The following is a 21,825-nucleotide window of genomic DNA, read 5'->3' as shown; positions in this document are numbered from 1 at the left end:
CTCTTCGCTGGCAGTGCTGTGGTCCGGCCTGACTCCCTCGCTGGCAGTGCTGTGGTCCGGCCTGACTCCCTCGCTGCAGTGCTTGGTCCGGCCTGACTCCTCGCTGGCAGTGCTGTGGTCCGGCCTGACTCCCGTCGCTGGCAGTGCTGGTGGTCGGCCTGACTCCCTCGCTGGCAGTGCTGTGGTCCGGCCTGACTCCCTCGCTGGCAGTGCTGTGGTCCGGCCTGACTCCTGCTGGAGTGCTGTGGTCCGGCCTGACTGCGCTGGCAGTGCTGTGGTCCGGCCTGACTCCTCGCTGGCAGTGCTGTGGTCCGGCCTGACTGCCTCGCTGGCAGTGCTGTGGTCCGGCCTGACTGCCTCGCTGGCAGTGCTGTGGTCGCGGCCTGACTCCCTCGCTGCGCAGTGCTGTGGTCCGACCTGACTCTCGCTGGCAGTGTTTAATACTGAGAGCTGTGTTGGTGTAGCGCGCCAAACTATCTCTCTCCTCAATCTCAACTCAGTCATGCGTTGGTGCATTTATCTTTAACGCCTCCGTATGGATTTTGAATTGAGGAATCATTATCCGTCTTAAGATCGTTGTACATATAATGAGAATATTTGTGTTGACAGCGGTGTCCTGTCCTAACACCTAGCAGGTTATCCGTCCTCTGGTCTACATAGCTAATTCACTGGTTGCCCCTCTTCACCCCTCTCCTCCCAGCGGCCTCGCTACCATTGTATTCCATTAGCTAATTGGAGCTTTTGTTGCTTTCCTAATCCCATTGGAATGCTCCTCCATAGTGTCTCCCTCTCCTGTTTATGACTGGCCATTACAGACTGCTATTGTAAGTCACTTGAATTATAAAATCAAATAACATTTTATTTGCCAAATACAACTGTTGTAGACTTAACTGTGAATGCTTGCTTACAACTCCTCACAACAATGCAGAGTTAAAAATAAAATGGTAAGGAGGAATAAAATAAACACAATGAGCTATATCGTTTAAGTCGGAAGTTTACATGCACCTTAGCCAAATACATTTAACTCAGTTTTTCACATTTCTGACATTAAATCCTAGTAAAAATTCCCTGTCTTTAGGTCAGTTAGGATCACCACTTTATTTTAAGAATGTGAAATGTCAGAATAATAGTAGAATTATTTATTCTTTCTTTCATACATTCCCAGTGGGTCAGAGTTTACATACTCAATTAGTATTTGGTAGATTGTCTTTAAATTGTTTATCTTGGGTCAAATATTTCAGGTAGCCTTCCATAAGCTTCCCACATAAGTTGGGTGAATTTGGCCCATTCTCTCTGACAGGCTGGTGTAACTGGGTCAGGCTTGTAGGCCTCCTTGCTCGCACACACTTTTTCAGTTCTGCCAAAAATGTTCTATAGGATTGAGGCCAGGGCTTTATGATGGCCATCCAATACCTTGACTTTGTTGTCCTTAAGCCTTTTGCCACAACTTTGGAAGTATGCTTGGGTCATTGTCCATTTGGAAGACCTATTTGTGACCAAGCTTAACTTGCTGACTGTCTTGAGATGTTGCTTCAATATATCCACATTTTCCTGCCTCATGATGTCTCTATTTTGTGAGTGCACCAGTCCCCTCAGCAAAGCACCCCACAACATGATGCTGCCACCCCCGTGCTTCACGGTGGGATGGTGTTTCTTCAGCTTGCAAGCCTCACCCTTTTTTCCAACAAAACATAAAGATGGTCATTATGGCCAAACAGTTCTATTTTTGTTTCATCAGCAGAGGACATTTCTCCAAAAAGTACGATCTTTGTCCCATGTGCAGTTGCAAACCGTAGTCTGGCTTTTTTATGCGTTATGGAGCAGTGGCTTCTTCCTTGCTGACTCGTTTTACTGTGGATATAGATACTTTTGTACCTGTTTCCTAGCATCTTCACAAGGTCTTTGCTGTTGTTCTGGGATTGATTTGCACTTTTCGCACCAAAGTACGTTCATCTCTAGGAGACAGAACACGTTCCTTCCTGAGCGGTATGGCTGCGTGGTCCATGGTGTTTATACTTGCGTATTATTGTTTGTACAGATGAACGTGGTACCTTCAGGCGTTTGAGAATTGCTCCCAAGGATGAACCAGACTTGTGGAGTCTACATTTTTTTTTCTGAGGTCTTGGCTGATTATTATTTTTTTCTTTCTATTATGTCAAGCAGTGACACTGAGTTTGAAGGTAGGTGCCGATACAATCGGCATACACAGCACGTATACGATCATTTTGATACACCGGTTTTGTTCCATAACTCTATGAGGCGGGAGGCCTTATGGTTATATCGTTCGTACTATAGGTGATTGCATGCAGTTGGATGATAATCACAACGACGAGATGGTATACAACAGCGTGGGGATACAAAACAGGATTTGGGGCATACATGTAGAGTATACACAGTCTTACACATATCGCAGGAACTGTACAGCAATTAACGTCCGGTTACGATACATGTTTTTGAGAATACACCATGTATTGTCTGGATAGCGGGCCGTATTTACAGTGTCAATACATAGTTTGATATATTCATACACCGCAATACAACCGTTTATCGTTGCTTCTTATACTTCGATACGATTTGTATTGCCTTGAATAATCAAAGGTTAACCTTCCCACTTAGGCTAATTGATATAATTTGTGGGGTTAATCAGGAAAAGCTTCTAAGAATTACATTTTTCCTAGTAATTTTTCAAGCGCTGCGTTTCAAGCCAACAGTCAACTAGTGATTGGTAATACTCTGACCCACTGGAATTGTGATAACAGTGAATATAGCGAGTGAAATAATCCTGTCTTTAAACAATTGTTGGGGAAAATTACTTGTCATGCACAAAGTAGTGTCTAACGACTTGCCAAACTGTTTGTTAACAAGAAATCTGTGGAGTGGTTGAAAAACGAGTTTTAATGACTCCAACCTAAGTGTATGTAAACTTGCCGACTTCAACTGCAGAGGACGTACCAGTACCAGATCAATGTGGAGAAGGGAGGTATTTGAGTATGACACTATATATACACCACACAACACACACAAAAAGTATAAAAGTATGTTGACACCCCTTCAAAATTACTGGATTTGGCTGTTGATGACAGGTGTATAAAATCGAGAACACAGCCATGCAATCTCCACAGCCAAACATTGGCAGTAGAATGGCTTTACTGAAGAGCTCAGTGACTTTCAACGTGGCAAGTCAGTTTGTCAAATTTCTGCCCTGCTAGAGCTGCCCCGGTCAACTGTAAGTGCTGTTATTGTGAAGTGGAATCTAGGAGCAACAACAGCTCAGCCGCAAACTGGTAGGCCGCACAAGCTCACAGAACGGGACTGGTGAGTGCTGAAGCTCGTAGAGCGTAAATATCGTCTATCCTCAGTTGCAACACTCACTACAGAGTTCCAAACTGCCTCTGGAAGCAACCTCAGCACAATAACTGTTTTGTCGAGAGCTTAATGAAATGGGTTTCCATGGCCGAGCAGCCGCACACAAGCCTAAGATCACCATGTGTTGGCTGGAGTGGTGTAAAGCTCGACACTGTTGGACTCTGGAGCAATGGAAACTCGTTCTCTGTAGTGATGAATCTCGCTTCACCGTCAGTCTGACGGACCAATCTGGGTTTGGGGGATGAAAGGAGAACGCTACCTGCCCAAATGCAGTGCCAACTCAAAAGTTTGGTGGAGGAGGAATAATGGTCTGGGGCTGTTTTTCATGGTTCAGGCTCCTTAGTTCTAGTGAAGGCATATCTTAACGCTACAGCATACATTCTGTGCTTCCAACTTTGTGGCAACATTTTGAGGAAGGCCCTTTCCTGTTTCAACAATGTCCCCGTGAACAACGTGAGGTCCATACAGAAATGGTTTGTCGAGATCGGTGTGGAAGAACTTGACTGGCCTACACAGAGCCCTGACCTAAACCCCATCAACCACCTTTGGGATGAATTGGAACGCCGACTGTGAGCCACACTTAATTGCCYAACATCAGTACCCGAACTCACTAATGCTCGTTTCTGAATGGAAACAAGTCCCTGCTTCAATGTTCCAACATCTAGTGGAAAGCCTTCCCAGAAGAGTGGAGGCTGTTATAGCAGCAAACGGGGACCAACACCATATTTATGCCCATGATTTTGGAATTAAATGTTTGACGAGCAGATGTCCACATATTTTTGGTAATGWAGTGTATATACATTAAGGCAGGGTGACGTGACTAGGCATCAGGATAAATAATAATACAATTAAGAACAGAGTAGCAGTAGCTTTCCACTAGATGTTTATGTATTTTGACAATTTTTATGTGCGCGTATGTAGTAATGTGTGTGGGAGTGTCGATGTACACTGTTCTCTCCATGACAAAGACTGACCAGGTGAAAGCTACAATCACTTATTGATATCACTATGGGGTGGTTGAAAGGTAGGAGTCAGGTTAAAGAATGATTTTTAAGCCTTGAGACAATTGAGATGGGCCTTTCGGGGKGGYTAATGAGCAAGACAAAAGATTTAAGTGCCTTTTGAACAGGGTAAAGTAGTAGGTACCAGGCGCACCGTTTGAGTGTGCCAAGAACTGCAATGCTGTTGGGTTTTTCACTCAACAGTTTCCTGTGTGTATCAAGAAGGGTCCACCATCCAAAGGACATCCAGCCATATTGACAACTGTGGGAGGCATTGGAGTCAACATGGGCCAGCATCCCTGTGGAAAGCTTTCGACACCTTGTAGAGTCCATGCCCAGAAGAATTTAGGCGTGCAACGCAATATTATGGGTGCAACRCAATATTATGGTGTTSCTAATGTTTTGTACACTCAGTGTGTAGTCTAGTGAGTGTGCGTAGGGCCAGTGGAAGATAGTTCAGGTACCATTTAATTCACTATTTAGCAGTGTTATGGCTTGTGGGTAGAAGATTTGTTGGAGCCTGTACTGTTTGCCGGACGGTAGCAGAGTGAACAGTCTATGGCTTGGGTGGCTGGAGTCTTGGCAATTTTTAGGGCCTTCCTCTGACACCGCCTGATATAGAAGTCCTRAATGTACTGGGCTGTCCGCACCACCCTCTGTAGCACTTTGCTGTCAAGGGCGGTGCATTTGCCATACCAAGCGGTGATGCTGCTCATCAAGATGTTCTCGATGGTGCAGCTGTAGAACTTTGAGGAGCCGAGGGCCCATGAAAAATCTTTCCAGCCTCCTGAGGTGGAAGAGGCGCTGCYGTGCCCTCTTCACGGGTATGTGTGGACCATGTTAAGTCCATAGTGATGTGGACGCCAAGGAACTTGAAGCTTTCGACCCACTCCACAACAGCCCTGACGATGTGGATTGGGGCGTGCACTCCCCTGTCTCTCCTATTGTCTCAATCAGCTCCTTGGTCTTACTGATGTTGAGGGAGAAGTTGTTGTCCCGGCACCACACTTCTAAGTCTCTGACCTCCTCCTTGTAGGCTGACTCATTTCCGTCCGTGATCAGGCCTACCACTGTTGTGTCGTCCGCAAACTCAATGGTATCGGAGTCGTGCACTGCCACGCAGTCGTGGGTGAACAGGGAGTACTAAGCAAACACCCCTGAGGGGCCCCTGTGTTGAGGGTCAACGGGGCGGAGGTGTTGTTGCCAACCCTCACCACAGGGCCCGTCAGGAAGTCCAGGATCCAGTTGCAGAGGGAGGGGTTCAGTCCCAGGGTCCTTAGCTTGGAGGGGACTATGGTGTTGAATAAACATCATTCTCAAAGTTATTTCTCTTGTCCAGAAATTGCATCATCTGTTGGGGCAGTATGCTAATTTTAGTGGGTTTAGGGTGTCTGGGATGATGGTGTTGATGTGGGTCATGACTACAGGGCGATTTAGGCAGGCTACCTTGGAGCTCTTGGGAACAGGGATAATGGTGGTCATCTTGAAACATGTTGGGATTACAGACTGCGACAAGGAGAGAAAATGTGTGAAGACACTTTCCAGCTGCTCTGCGCATGCTTTGTGACCACGGCCTGGTATTCCGTCTGACCCGGCGACCTTGTGAACGTTTTGCTCACGTCGTCCACAAAGAGCGAGCTCGCACAGTAATCCGKAAAAACATGGGCTTTCACGCAAGGCGGCACAGTGTTATATTCCTCGACGGGAGCATGAAAGGCATGTAGCTCATTTGGGAGTTCTACATTGCTGGGGAACTCATGGCTGGGTTTCCCTTTGTAATCCGTTATCATCTGTAAACCCTGCCACAAACGACGAGCATCGGARACGGTGTAATAGGATTCCACCTTCCTATATTGAGCTTTTGCATGTTTAATGTCTTGTCGGAGGTCATAGCGTGCTTTCTTTCCATGTCCTGTTCCTTGTAAGCGGTAGCTCTAACCTTTAGCCCAACTCTATTTTCTGTAATACATGGTTTTTGGTTTGTATACGTTCTTATAGTCACCGTGGGGATTACATTGTCTATGCACTTATTGATGAACCCTGTGACTTTTGTGGTAAACTCCTCAATGCTATCAGATCAATCCCAGAACATATCCTAGTCTGTACTAGCAAGCAGTCTTGTAGCCTCGCGTCTGCTTTATCCAACCACTTCCGTATTGAGTGCGTCACTGTACTTCCTCTTTGTAAACGGGAAGCAGGAGAACGGAGTCATGGTCAGATTTCCCGAAAGGTGGACGAGGGAGGTCCTTGTGTACGTTTCTGTGGGTAGTTTTAGCGCCCCTAGTGGCGCGTTGATAGAAGTGCGGTAGAACAGTTTCAAGTCTCCCAACGTTAAAGTCTCTGCCCACCAGAAATGCTTCCTCTGGGTGAGCAGTTTCTTGTTCGTTTATGGCCCCGTACAGTTTGAGAGCCAGAGTGGTGTTGGCTTGTGAAGGGATGTAGACAGCTGTGATAATTACAAATTAGAACTCTCTTGGTAGGTAAAAGGGCCTGCAGCTTACCATGACCTATTATATACCAGGTGATCAAAAGCGATTTCCTTCACACTTGAAGCAGCAGAACTAGTTACTTTTGAAAAAACACTCCACCTCCTTTCGACTTGCCGCCACTGCCGTCCGATCCTGCCGCTGCATGGAGAATGGAGGTATGGAGGTGTTGGAGGTGTTTACTTCGCCTCAATTTCACCAGGACTCCACCTCGTCTCCCACATCTACGCCTGCAGCGTTTTGGTAGCCCATGGAACAAAGGAATAGGGTTCGGTATGAACAGTGGAACAGCTGAGGTCGGAGTTGAAGTCAWAATCTAGGTTAGTAGCTGTCGATCTGATGTCCAGAAGTGCTTCGACGGTGACAATAATATGTGATAATATAATGTGACAATAATATGAGCTTTCTGTACAAAAAAAGTAAAGATGATCACGGTAGAAGTCACTATATAGTAAAGTTGGGTTGGAACTCTTAAGRTGATGCCCATCCTTCCACTTAGCCATRACGAGAGGCTRCTTTCTTCCTCACCTCAGATTTCCCTTGCCTTCTCTCTCTCTCTCTCCTCTTTCTCATTTGGTCTCTCGACTGCCACGTATTAGGCCCCCCTTTCTCMGTTTTTTCTTTTACTTTCCTTGCCTGATATTCCTCTCTCTCCTTCACTCCCTCTTTTCTTTCTGTAGCTGGCCAAAAGGATGTGTAAAACATGGATTCGTGGGAGCCTCCTCMGTCTATTGGGCTTGGACTGACTCCCCAGCGCCTGCCTGCCATCCTTCTCTACCATCTTGTCACTTTGGGCTGACGCTGGCAAGGGGCCGAACATGTCTGTCACAGGCACACGCTCTCAGGCATTCACCCGCACACACAAACTCTCTGTGTCTGTCACCAACTTCCACTCTCACAGAGAGTGGGCTAATTTTGAAATGTTCCAAAGTTTTAGTCTGGTCCCAAATGGCTAGCTACCCTACCCTCCTCCCTCTTTTCTGAATTACTTAAGCTGCTCTCCCATCCACTTAAGTCACTGTTGTGGAATGTTCCAGAATGTTGCGTTTTTTACAACTCAAACTGTCTCTCTGGTTCCAACTAGAGTTTTCTATCCCATTCATGACTGGTCACTAGTATTCCGGTGTGACTGGTTAGTTACATAACAACAATATCAAATAACATTTGATTTGTCACATGCGCCGAATATGACGGGTCTAGACTTTACAATGAAATGCTTGTTTACGAGCCCTTCCCAACAATGCAGAGTTAAAATAAGAGTGTTTAAAGCTGTCATCAAGGCAAAGGGTGGCTACTTTGAAGAATCTCTMTTATAAAATATATTTAGATTTGTTTAACACTTTTTTTGGTTACTACATGATCCATATGTGTTATTTCATAGTTTTGATGTCTTCACTATTCTACATTGTAGGAAATAGTAACAATAAAGAAAAGGTGTCCAAACTTTTGACTGATACTGTGTGTGTATGCATGTACGGGGTAACTTATAAATGTCCTTGTCCATTAAAATAACATCAAATTAATCAGGAATACAGTGTAGACATTGTTAATGTTGCTGGCCTACTAGGCAGAGTTCCTCTGTCCAGTGACTTTTTTCTTTTTATTGGCAAGTCTGAGATATGGCTTTTTCTTTGCAACTCTGCCTAGAAGGCCAGCATCCCAGAGTCGCCTCTTCACTGCTGACGTTTAGACTGGTGTTTTGCAGGTACTATTTAATGAAGCTGCCAGTTGAGGACTTGCGAGGCGTCTGTTTCTCAAACTAGACACTCTTAATGTCCTCTTGCTCAGTTGTGCACCAGGGCCTCCCACTCCTCTTTCTAGTCTGGTTAGAGCCAGTTTGCGCTGTTCTGTGAAGGGAGTAGTACACAGCGTTGTACGAGATCTTCAGTTTCTTGGCAATTTCTCGCATGGAATAGCTTTCATTTCTCAGAACAAGAATAGACTGACGAGTTTCAGAAGAAAGTTCTTTGTTTCTGACCATTTTGAGCCTGTAATCGAACCCATAAATGCTGATGCTCCAGATACTCAACTAGTCTAAAGAAGGCCAGTTKTATTGCTTATTTAATCAGGACAACAGTTTTCAGCTGTGCTAACATGATTGCAAAAGGGTTTTCTAATGATTAATTAGCCTTTTAAAATTATACACTTGGATTAGCTAACACAATGTGCCACGGAGTGATGGTTGCTGATAATGGCCCTTTGTACGCCTATGTAGATATTCCATAAAAAATCTGCCGTTTCCAGCTACAATAGTCATTAACAATGTCTGCACTGTATTTCATGTTATTTTAATATACAATTTTTTTATTTTATTTCTAAAACAAGGACATTTCTAAGTGACCCCAAACTTTTGAATGGTAGGTGTGTGTGTGTGTGTGTGTGTGATATATATACACACACACAACACACACACACACACACACACACATAGATAAACTCAGCAAAAAATGAACGTCAACTGCGTTTATTTTCAGCAAACTTAACATGTGTAAATATTTGTATGAACATAGTCACATGTCTTGTGTTGAATCTGGTTAACCGAAATTGAATAATGTGTCTGAGCAACGGGGGGTGGGGGGGAGGTCAAAAGTAAGTCAGTATCTGGTGTGGCCACCAGCTGCATTAAGTACTGCAGTGCATCATCTCCTCATGGACTGCACCAGATTTGCCAGTTCTTGCTGTGAGATGTTACCCACTCTTTCACCAAGGCACCTGCAAGTTCCTGGAAATTTCTGGGGGGGAATGGCCCTAGCCCTCACCCTCCGATACAACAGGTCCCAGACGTGTTCAATGGGATTGAGATCCAGGCTCTTCACTGGCCATGGCAGAACACTGACATTCCTGTCTTGCAGCAAATCATGCACAGAAGGAGCAGTATGGTTGGTGGCATCGTCATGCTGGAGGGTCATGTCAGGATGAGCTGCAGGAAGGGTTTCACATGAGGGAGGAGGATGTCTTCCCTGTAATGCACAGTGTTGAGATTGCCTGCAATGACAACAAGCTCAGTCCAATGATGCTGTGACACACTGCCCCAGACCATGACGGACGCTCCACCTCCAAATCGATCCCGCTCCAGAGTACAGGCCTCGGTGTAATGCTCATTCCTTCGACGATAAACGCAAATTCGACCATCACCCCTGGTGAGACAAAACCGTGACTCATCAGTGAAGAGCACTTTTTTCCAGTCCTGTCTGGTCCAGCGATGGTGGGTCCAGGCGACGTTGTTGCCGGTGATGTCTGGTGATGACTTGCCTTACAACAGGCCTACAAGCCCTCAGTCCAGCCTCTCTYAGCCTATTGCGCACAGTCTGAGCACTGCTGGAGGGATTGTGCGTTCCTGGTATAACTCGGGCAGTTGTTGTTGCCATCCTGTACCTGTCCAGCAAGTGTGATGTTCGGATGTACCGATCCTGTGCAAGTGTTGTTACATGTGGTCTGCCACTGCAAGGACGATCAGCTGTCCGTCCTGTCTCCCTGTAGCTCTGTCTTAGGCGTCTCACAGTACGGACATTGCAATGAGGCAGTCCTCATGCCTCTTTGCAGCATGCCTAAGGCACGTTCACGCAGATGAGCAGGGACCCTGGGCATATTTCTTTTGGTGTTTTTCAGAGTCAGTAGAAAGGCCTCTTTAGTGTCCTAAGTTTTCATAACTGTGAACTTAATTGCCTACCGTCTGTAAGCTGTTAGTGTCTTAACGACCGGTCCACAGGTGCATGTTCATTAAATGTTTATGGTTCATTGAACAAGCATGGGAAACAGTTTTTAAACCCTTTACAATGAAGATTTGTGAAGTTATTTAGATTTTTCCGAATTATCTTTGAACGACAGTCCTGAAATGGACATTTATTTTTTGGCTGAGTTTACATGCATACATTTTTGAGCTGCAATATATTCGTCTTTGTGAGTCTGCATAGAGTCAGTGCAAGATGGGGTCGATGCAGATACTCAGAGTAACCATTCAATTAACTCTTTAGCATTCTTATGGCTTGGGGGTAGAAGCTGTCTCGGAGCCTGTTGGTYCGAGATTCGATGATCCGGTGACATTTGCCGGATGGTAGCAGAGTGAACAGTTTATGGCTTTAGTCTTTGGCAATTTTTGGCCTTCCTTTGACACCGCCTGATCTAGAGATCATGGATGGCAGGGAGCTCGGCCTCAGTGATGTACTGGGCAGTYCGCACAACCCTCTGTAGCGCTTTGCGGTCTGTTATCAGTTCAAAATGTATTGTTTCTCAGTCTTCAATCTATAAAATGTATTTTCTTTATTGCTAGTCTGTTGTCTTGGCAACGGGTAGAGATGGATGAAAGGCTATTTATGTTTTTACAGACATGATAAATTATACATTGTGCCGTGCAGGCCTTCTACAGTAACATTGGTTTTCTAAAGGTTGGGATGTGCATTTCACCTTCAGTATACTTCACAAAAATATATCTACCAGASRGAGAAAACAAATGTGCTTTATTTAAAGATATTTTCCTTTACGTTTTATATTTAAAATATGGCTCTGTTTTCCTCTGTTGCTTCACTATAGATCAGTGGAAAGAGATGATTTTCAATAGTACATTTGTTCAATTCTGCACCTCCCTTTTCTAACATGACTACGACTGGCGTCTCAAGGTGTCAGACTCAGAACCCCATCTAGGAACATCTAATCCCTGTTGTATTTATTTTTGTCCGTATTTGGACAGTACACGGGGGCAGGGAGACCGATAGTAGAAGCATAGGCAGAAGGTGGCTGAGACTGGGCTGGCCACTGCTGCTTGACCAGATTCCGACACTCACAACTCACAACCTCATCTCTATGGTCGTAAAGCAAACCTCCATTGCACCCCCCCCCCCCCCCCTTGGCTCTGAAGGATGTGTTTTAGAAGGACTAGTTTAATTTCATACCATTTGCTTTTTAAATTATGTGTATCGGCTACCGTACGCTAGACTAAAGCTCTTGTCCTTGGCGACTTGTAAAGCTCCCCGTTTGGTGCAGAAGGTTATCTGAAACTGTGTCTGTCTCAAGCAGTGCGGATGTTGAGTCTTCTCTCTCTTGGGAGCAGCGCTTTCAAACAGAAACACACACCACTTTTCCATGCTGCGGCCTGTTCACTCCAGGCTGTGGGTTGGGTTGATCTTGGATCCTCTAGAGGCTTTGCCTTCTTATTAGAGCTGTGAGGCAGTGAAGCCCCACTTCATAACCACTGCACCCCCAAACGACCATATCTCGGCCCACRGAACACACACACAGCCCGCGCCTTCCTTACACACATCAAAACGAAATTCCCAGTTGCCCAATTACATAGTAAGGTCATCACACACACATTTCTCTGCCAAAATAAACCAGTGTAATTTCAAGCCATCTCCCTGATTTTTTTTTTTCTTCCCCCCTCTGTGCTACTTAAGAGTCATGGTGGTCTTGACAGCATGAGCAACACCTACTGTGGCCCCCACCCTCACCATCTCCACCACCAATCATTATTCCCCTTCCATCACACCCCAGCGGAGTCAGCCAAGCGCGAATGCCAAATCCTGCAGAGCCCTCACTAGGCAATATTGACAGTCCATTGTGTGTGCATTTTTATTCATGGTTTGTTTATTGGCTATACATTTGGAACACTGGCATTATCCCCGTTCAGACTACTACCATATGCAAACTCACACCCGGACATTACTTCAATAAGTAAGCAAGTTTGATTAAATGTTTTATTTATTTGTTGCGGTTATTTATTTTTGCAGGAAAGTTTTTTTTTTCTTACATTGTTTTCTTTGCGGTGTACAAGTTCTTCCCAAGAATGTCATAGGTGTTTATTTGTATTTTTTAGGATGTATATTCACACTCATTGCATCTCTGTGCTTTTCAAAGCTAATACACCTAGGAATAATAATAACCTTATATGCAAATCCAAATATCAGAGAATATTCTCAGCGGGTGATTTATGAATAAAGGAACTCGCCCCACGTACCGTCTCTGCGGCCTACTACGGTTGCAAACAATCCGACCATAAAGGTCTTTGTTACTTCCACTTGGGAGAAGCGACGCTTTGTGCGTTTCATCTATTTATCTGATCCATTGTTAGGCCAGGCAGCATCGCTGCACACATTCACATAGGCTTTGTTGTTTTCCGTACATATTTATTCGCTGCTAATGTTTCTTTTGAATAGTGGTCTGTGTGGTTGTTGAGAAGTAAGCTTCGCTCTTGTAGTTGCTCAGACCAATGTTTCTTAAATCTGCACTACGCACCTGATTCCACTAGGAAAAGGTTTGACGATGAGTGGAATCAGGTGTGTAGTGTTAGGGCAAACGCATATGCACCCTGGATTACCAGGACCAGAATTAAGAACCTCTGCTTTGGTGTGATTTAGTTAGATTTCAGTAGCTCCACATGCTGCCATTTCTCTTCTGTTTAAGATCAGCGATCGGAGTAGTAACTGTACAACAACTGGTGTGATACAAAGTGAAGAGAATATGATGAGCATAACAGTCCAATCCATACCAGTTGAGTGGATATTATCACCACTGTTTGTCTACTGGAAGGGGTAAACCACTATGCTAGAGGCTAGCCTGTCTTTCACTCCCTGTATAGATAGTGCTGCTAACAGTAACACCACCAGCCAGCCCGATAGTCAGTCGCTCTTTATCTACTGTGGTGAATAGAATTCACTCTGCGTGGTCTCCCCTCAGCAGATCACAGGATAAATACCGGTTCTTTCACAGTTTCCCGCAGATGAAACTGTCCGATAATACAGGGCAGGTGAGACTGGGAAGCCATGCTGGGTAACTCTGAGTCGGATTGAGCCAGCGGCTCCGAAAGCTCTGATGATGCGGGGAAGATATCAGGCGGGCCCAGCACAGAGCCATGGGGGACAACCAATCCTATCTCTGCAGTTTAGGGAAGGTTTCAGTGGGCGTGATGGCAGATAAGGCGGGCACCCGCTGTATGTGCCTTTTTGCCAGAGTGATATGTGTGTGTGTATATTGTGTTGTGTAGGGAGCCGAGACCTCCCCAAGCATGATGTACGGTAGATATACTAATCGACCAGCCCTGTTTATACCGCTTATCTCTCTCACTCACACACACACCACACACCACACACACACACACACACCACACACCACAACACACACACACACAACACCACACACACACACACACCGCTCCCTCCATTAAGCGGGAAAGGGGTGCGCTTTTAAAAGATTGACACTGGTGGTTGGTAGATTTGCCTGCGTCGCCTTTAGTTCTCGGTATTGGACTCGGCCTTGCTGTATGAGGTTTATCGACGCCCCAATACAGTACACACACTCAAAAATGCACCCCTCCTCCCTTCTCTACTCTGCAGGGTTTACTGAGGCCCTCCCTCCCTCCCTTAGTCACCACTCACCATCATCCCGAGCCGTCCGATAGATTAATTGACTCTCTCCCTCCCTCTTTCCCCTCGCTGTCTCTTACCTACAGTTATAAAGGACGTGAGTTTTATTTGTCAGACAAGTTACCACGACATCCCGTGAAATGACTGCTCCAGGACGCTGCTAACTCTGGCAGGGATCGAATACAAGTGAGCAGTTCCTGAGCCGCCGTGTGTGTTGTATTGCTCCTGGATTGAGGGGATGGAGGGAAGAGGAGTGTGGATGACTTAATTGACATCTGCCAGCCAGAGAGGGCTGACCTTCTGTGAGAAGAGGGTCCAAACAAACAGGGTTGGAGCTTAGATGGCGCTCCCCTCGGAGTTACATGCTGTGTCTTTTTGAACCTGTATACATGCGTGTCAGAGGGTTGGGGCATGGTGTGTGATGGGGGGGAGGTAGTGCCTGGATATGGAGGTTGTTTCAGGGGTGTAAACCCTACCCACTAACGACCTGTCCTGGGACTACTGGGGGGGTCAGCAGTGCCAGACTGCACCAGACCCCATACAGCCTACAACTAACTACCTGCTGCCAATCTGCTCTCACAAACAACACAGGATTGAGTGGTGGGGTCATAGAGGTGGGGGGGAAGAGGGGTGGTGAGATGTGAGTGGGTGGAAAGAGGTGTGATGAAAGGAGCAGATAGATATTTTGATAATGTCGTTTCATGTCTCTACATATTCTGCACTGAACAAAAATATAAACGCAACATGTTGTGTTGGTCTCATGAGCTGAAATAAAAGATCCCAGAAATGTTCCACACTCACAAAAGCTTATTTCTCTCAAATGTTATGCACAGATGTGTTTACATCCCTGTTAGTGAGCATTTCTCTTTTGCCAAGATTATCCATCCACCTGACAGGTGTGGCATATCAAGACGCTTATTAACCAGCGTGATCATTACACAGGTGCACCTTATGCTGGGGACAATAAAAGGACACTCTAAAATGGGCAGTTTTGTCACAGAACACAATGCCACAGATATCTCAAGTTGAGGGAGTGTTCAATTGGCGTGCTGACTGCAAGAAAGTCCTCCAGAGCATAAAATCTCTACCATAAGCCGTGTCTTTTTAGAGAATTTGGCAGTAAGTCCAACCGGCCTCACAACCGCAGACCACTTGTAACCACGCCAGCCCAGGACCTCCACATCCGACCAACCACCCAGACTGTGGGTTTGAACAACTGAAGAATTTCTGCTCAAACTGTCACGAGAATTTTCAATCCCAATGATGATAACAATCACTACAGCTTTGACCAATTCCCCCTAGGTTGTAAAGCTAGGGTTAATAAGAATTAGGCAAAGTCCCAGATTTCTGCAAAAGGTTGGTTCTTTATTCACGAGAACATTCTAAAGTCAACCAAAATTTGAACAGTCTTTATAACCCCCGCTACACGCGCCTGCACACACACACACACACACACAGCTTTATCACTTTTCTACTAGCCTTGGCAGTTTCTCGCCGTACTCTCCTCTCCTCCCTAGATTGGAAGGGCCCTCCTGTTGTCAGCCTTTTTAGAGTTATCATGTGTAGTCTACCAGCCTCTGTTTTCTCAACCATACATTTTGCCCTCTTAACTCGTCCCACACATGTATTATTGGAATATAGTCTTATAATTCTAATACGTTTCAGGGTGGAATTCTTTAGTCATTACTTTAAACATATAAATTCCCTTATCAGGAAGCTAATCTGCGTGCTCATCATCCTCACCAGGGTCTTGACCTGACCGCAGTGCTCACCTTCGATGGACACTGGAGAAGTGTGCTCTTCACGGATGAATCCCGGTTTCAACTGTACCAGGCAGATGGCAGACAGTGTATATGGCGTTGTGTGGGGGCGAGCAGTTTGCTGATGTCAACGTTGTGAACCTAGTGCCCCATGGTGGCGGTGGGGTTATGGTATGGACAGGCATAAACTACAGAAAACAAACACAATTGCGTTTTATCAATGCCAATTTGAATGCACAGAGATACCGTGACGAGATCCTGAGGCCCATTGTCATGCCATTCATCCATCACCATCACCTCATGTTTCAGCATGATAATGTATAGCCCCATGTTGCAAGGATCTGTACACAATTCCTGGAAGCTGAAAATGTCCCAGTTCTTCAATGGCCTGCATACTCACACATCACCCATTGAGCATGTTTGAGATGCTCTGGATCGATGTGTTGCAGTTCCCGCCAATATCCAGGAACTTCGCACAGCCATGAAGAGGGACAACATTCCACAGGCCACAATCAACAGCCTGATCAACTCTGTATGAAGGAGATGTCACGCTGCATGAGGCAAATGTGGGTTACACCAGACACTGACTGGTTTTCTGATCCACGCCTCTACCTTTTTTCTAAGGTATCTGTATTCCCAGTCATGTGAAATCCATAGATTATTGACGGTCCCCACAAGACAACTCTCATTTGGCTTCAGTCATGGCTGCAGCATTTCTTAATAATGACCAAGCCAAAAAACTAGACCAAATTATGAAGTTCAGCTCCTCTTTTAAGAATTCTATTTTCACAATGCGATGCGACAACTCACATTTGAAAAAGAGCCTTCTATAGGCTTTCTTATTACCGAATGTAAGCCTATACCTTTACATTCAATATTATTTAGATAATTAAATAGTTTAATTGAAATTTAAACAATTCCCAGAATCAAATAGCATTCATTTATTTAGTAGGCTATTGGCTACTCAAACTTTTACCAGCTGCACAGGTTTAAAATTGATTTGGCTGTGTATGGTCGAAATGAACGAAAGCCTGAATTAATATAATCTACTGAATTATCATGAACAAATACCTGCTTGCACTTTTCCATCTACTGGGTTGTTGTCGTCCTTGTCCACAATTACTCCAAAATCCTTCCAAACAGGCGATTTCAATCGAGCAGGACCAGTTTCCACAAACGTGCTTCTACACCTGCATTGCTTGCTGTTTGGGGTTTTAGGCTGGGTTTCTGTACAGCACTTTGAGATATCAGCTGATGTACGAAGGGCTTTATAAATACATTTGATTTGTNATTGCTTGCTGTTTGGGGTTTTAGGCTGGGTTTCTGTACAGCACTTTGAGATATCAGCTGATGTACGAAGGGCTTTATAAATACATTTGATTTGTATTTCACCATCGTAACCTTTTTGGTTTTATTTCTCCTGTTACGTTACCCATTTTCACGTGAGTTAGTAGTCAGGGAAAATAAACTTTGCAACATATTGTCATGTGGCAGAAGGAAACATAAGCTCTGCACGTTGACAAATTTAGGAATGTTTCAGGACCACACATTCTACTATTGGACAGTTTCCTGCTCTAATCTCTCGCTATGTGGCTGGTAGCCTAGGCCCAGGCAATGTCTGCCTCACCGCTCACATAGCCTAATTGATTTTGCAACACAGTTCAACATAACAAGTTCCTGTTTAAAAAAAWAAAAAAWTWAATCTTGATTGAAAACATTTCCGACCYGCAATATAATTGTTCTGATCCGTGTGTTGAATGTTTTCATTCCACCCGCTAGCAGATTTATTTGTATTTTTGCGGCTCAACCGCAGGGAATCGTGGGTATCCGACCCGTTGCAGGACTTTAACAAACTGTATAGACCCCGAACAACACATTCATACTCTATAGATGAACACTGGGAAAAATAAAGCATATCTTTCACCAACATGTCCTTATTTGCAGGTACATGAACAAGCAGAACGTTCTTTAATTGATTCCCATTGAAATGTCTTTCGCTACTACACATGCTTGGAAATCTCCCGCTGAGCCACATTACACACACAGGGTTACAGCTTAGGTATTTAAATACAGTCTTAATACGTCATCCTCGACAGATCAACTAAGACTTTTACTGTTGGAGACAGGAAGCCAGAAAATACAAAATATATAGGTTTGCRTTCCAAATGGCACCCTGTTCCTTATATAGTGCCCTACTTTATGGCACTACCCATAGGGCTCTGGTCAAACGTAGTGCACTCTACAGGGAATACGGTGCCATTTGGGATGTACCCATAGACTTCCAATGATAAAATATATATATATATATATACACTGCTCAAAAAAATAAAGGGAACACTTAAACAACACAATGTAACTCCAAGTCAATCACACTTCTGTGAAATCAAACTGTCTACTTAGGAAGCAACACTGATTGACAATACATTTCACATGCTGTTGTGCAAATGGAATAGACAACCAGGTAGAAATTATAGGCAATTAGCAAGACACCCCAATAAAGAGTGGTTCTGCAGGTGGTGACCACAGACCACTTCTCAGTTCCTATGCTTCCTGGCTGATGTTTTGGTCACTTTGAATGCTGGCGGTGCTTTCACTCTAGTGTGTAGCATGAGACCGAGTCTACAACCCACACAAGTGGCTCAGATAGTGCAGCTCATCCAGAGATGCACATCAATGAGAGCTGTGGCAAGAAGGTTTGCTGTGTCTGTCAGCGTAGTGTCCAGAGCATGGAGGCGCTACCAGGAGACAGGCCAGTTACATCAGGAGACGTGGAGGAGGCCGTAGGAGGGCAACAACCCAGCAGCAGGACCGCTACCTCGCCCTTGTGCAAGGAGGAGCACTGCCAAGAGCCCTGCAAAATGACCTCCAGCAGGCCACCAAATGTGGCATGTGTCTGCTCAAACGGTCAGAAAACAGACTCTATGAGGCCCGACGGCCACAGGTGGGGTTGTCTTACAGCCCAACACCGTGCAGGACGTTTGGCATTTGCCAGAAGACAACCAAGATTGGCAAATTCGCCACTGGCGCCCTGTGCTCTTCACAGATGAAAGCAGGTTCACACGCACATGTGGACAGACGTAACAGAGTCTGGAGACGCCGTGGAAGAACGTTCTGCTGCCTGCAACATCCTCCAGCATGACCGATTTGGCGTGGGTCAGTCATGGTGTGTGGTGGCATTTCTTGGGGGGCTGCAAGCCTACATGTGCTCGCCAGAGGTAGCCTGACTGCCATTAGTACCGAGATGAGATCCTCAGACCCCTGTTGAACCATATGCTGGTGCGGTTGGCCCTGGATTCCTCCTAATACTAGACCTCATGTGGCTGGAGTGTTGTCAGCAGTTCCTGCAAGAGGAAGGCATTTGATATGGACTGGCCCGCCCGTTCCCCAGACCTGAATCCAATTGAGCACATCCTGGACATCATGTCTCGCTCCATCCACCACGCCACGTTGCACCACAGACTGTCCAGGAGTTGGCGGATGCTTTAGTCCAGGTCTGGGAGGAATCCCTCAGGAGAACCATCCGCCACCTCTCAGGAGAGCATGCCAGGCGTTGTAGGGAGGTCATACAGGCACGTGGAGGCCACACACACTACTGAGCCTCATTTTGACTTGTTCTAAGGACATTACATCAAAGTTGGATCAGCCTGTAGTGTGGTTTTCCACTTTAATTTTGAGTGTGACTCCAAATCCAGACCTCCATGGGTTGATAAATTTGATTTCTATTGATAATTTGTGTGATTTTGTTGTCAGCACATTCAACTATGTAAAGAAAAAAGTATTTAATAAGAATATTTCATTCATTCAGATCTAGGATGTGTTATTTTAGTGTTCCCTTTATTTCTTTTAGCAGTGTATATAGAAATCTTTGAAGATGTGTTCATATGGGGTAGAGGTTACCTCCACTAGCTGGTTTTATTGAGGATGTCCTCTACATGCGTGCACACACACCTATTCAGGTTGTCCTCTAGCTCAGGGTTTCCAAAACTCGGTCCTGGTGCCCCCATCAAGCTTTGATTATTTTAAATCAGCTGTGTAGTGTTAGGGCAAAAAACTAAATGTGCACTCAGGGGGGTCCCCAGGACCGAGTTTGGGAAACAAGGCCAAATCCCTGAGCTAGCTGATCATGTACTTCCTCCTACACGTTTGCAATTACTATTTTATTCCTCTCCTTTCCGCCATCCCTCTCTTTATTTTCCGTCTTTATCCGTTGGCTTTTTGGACCGAAAGCGTGTATTACATTTGACTAACTGGATCGCATACTCAATAGAAGTTTCAAGGAACATTTTTGACCTTGAGGAAAATACACGAATGAATGAATCAGTGTTGACGCAGTATAACCAGTTGAATTGCTCTCGTTGAAGGCTGAAGCGTTAATCTTTTAACCCTGCTTAAAAAAAATATTCTAATGGTGAGCAAGTGTTACTCCTTTTCAATTATGAGTACTTTTTTTTTTTTTGGTAGAACCTCGACTCACGTTGGTTGAGCATCCTCCCCTTTCCAAAAATAGGAATTACAGAAAAATACAATTTGTTTTGTCAAATTTACTGTAGTTTGTCAAATGTTATGTGGACTGAAATGGAGCCTTTGAAAATTCAGCGGCGAGTGGATAATCTGCCTTTACCATCTCTCCTACTGGCTAACGCGCAATCTCTGGAAAATAAACTGGATGAGCTCTGTTCGAAACTATCCTACCAATGGGACATTAACTATAATATATGTCTCACTGTTTCACTGAGTCATGGCTGAACAAGGACATGGATAATATACAGTTGGCTGGGTTTTCCGTGCATCGGCAAGACAGAACAGCAACCTCCGGTAAGACGGGTGGTGGTCTATTTGTCAACAGCTGGTGCGCAATCTCTAATATTAAAGAAGTCTCAAGGTTTTGTTCGCCTGAGGTAGAGTACCTCATGATAAGCTGTAGACAACTCTTGGTAAATAGTGTTATCACAAACTGATGCAGGGACTAAGACCGCACTCAACGAGATGTATAAGGCCATAAGCAAACGAGAATGCTCACCCAGAAACAGTGTCCCCGGCTTCTAGGAGCTTTAATGCAGGAAATCTTAAATACGTTTGACCTMATTTCTACCAGGATGTGCAACCAGAGGGCAAAAAATAAAAATAAATAAAACTCTAGACCTTTTCTCCACACAGACGCATACAAAGCTCTCCCTCCATTTGGAAAGTCTGACCATAATTCTATCCTACTGGTTTTTGCTTACAAGAAAGAACTCAAGCGGAAAGTACCAGTGACTCGCTTATTACGGAAGTGGTCTGATGATGTGGATGCTAAGCTGCAAGACTTTCCCACTATGCACTCCGACAAACCATCAAACAGGCAAAGCATCATTACAGGACTAAGATTGAATCCTACGACACCGGCTCTGATGCTCGTCGGATGTGGTGGAGCTTGCAAACTAAACTATTACAAAGGGAAACCCAATCGCGAGCTGCCCAGTAACGCAATCCTACCGGACGAGCTAAATGCCTTCTATGCTTTCTTCAAGGCAAGCAACACTGCACCAGCTGTTCCGGACGACTGTGTGATCACGCTCTCCGTAGCCGATGTAAGACCTTTAAACATGTCAACATTCACAAGGCCGCAGGGCCAGACAGATTACCAGTACTCGTACTCAGAGCATGCGCTGACCAACTGGCAAGTGTCTTCACTGACATTTCAAACCTCTCCCTAACCGAGTCTGTAATACCTACATGTTTCAAGCAGACCACCATAGTCCCTGTGCCCAAGAATGCCAAGGTAGCCTGCCTAAATGACTACCGCCCTGTAGCACTCACGTATGTAGCCATGAAGTGCTTTGAAAGGCTAGTCATTGCTCACATTAACACCATCCCA

At 45.1% G+C, this 21,825-nt stretch overlaps 1 protein-coding gene across 5 annotated transcripts in view; it reads left to right on the top strand.

Moving 5' to 3' along the window:
- dctd (dCMP deaminase) overlaps window positions 1-21,825 on the top strand; it is a 64,932-nt gene that overhangs the window by 33,961 nt on the left and 9,146 nt on the right. The window contains exon 5 of one of the 5 annotated variants that reach the window (XM_070437135.1): window positions 14,295-14,394. The exons of 3 other annotated variants lie outside the window; for them this stretch is intronic. In XM_070437135.1, the coding sequence (XP_070293236.1) occupies window positions 14,295-14,347 (53 nt within the window). In that variant the 3' untranslated portion in view covers window positions 14,348-14,394. Of the gene's footprint in view, window positions 1-7,533; window positions 8,140-14,294; window positions 14,395-21,825 lie in introns of those variants that run through there. One more of the 5 variants, XM_070437136.1, reaches the window with a different exon arrangement.

The sequence above is a fragment of the Salvelinus sp. IW2-2015 genome, linkage group LG34, assembly GCF_002910315.2.
Source record: "Salvelinus sp. IW2-2015 linkage group LG34, ASM291031v2, whole genome shotgun sequence".
In the NCBI taxonomy this organism is placed as follows: domain Eukaryota; kingdom Metazoa; phylum Chordata; class Actinopteri; order Salmoniformes; family Salmonidae; genus Salvelinus; species Salvelinus sp. IW2-2015.
Note: the sequence above shows the minus strand (reverse complement) of the source record. Positions and strands in the feature narration are given on the sequence as shown.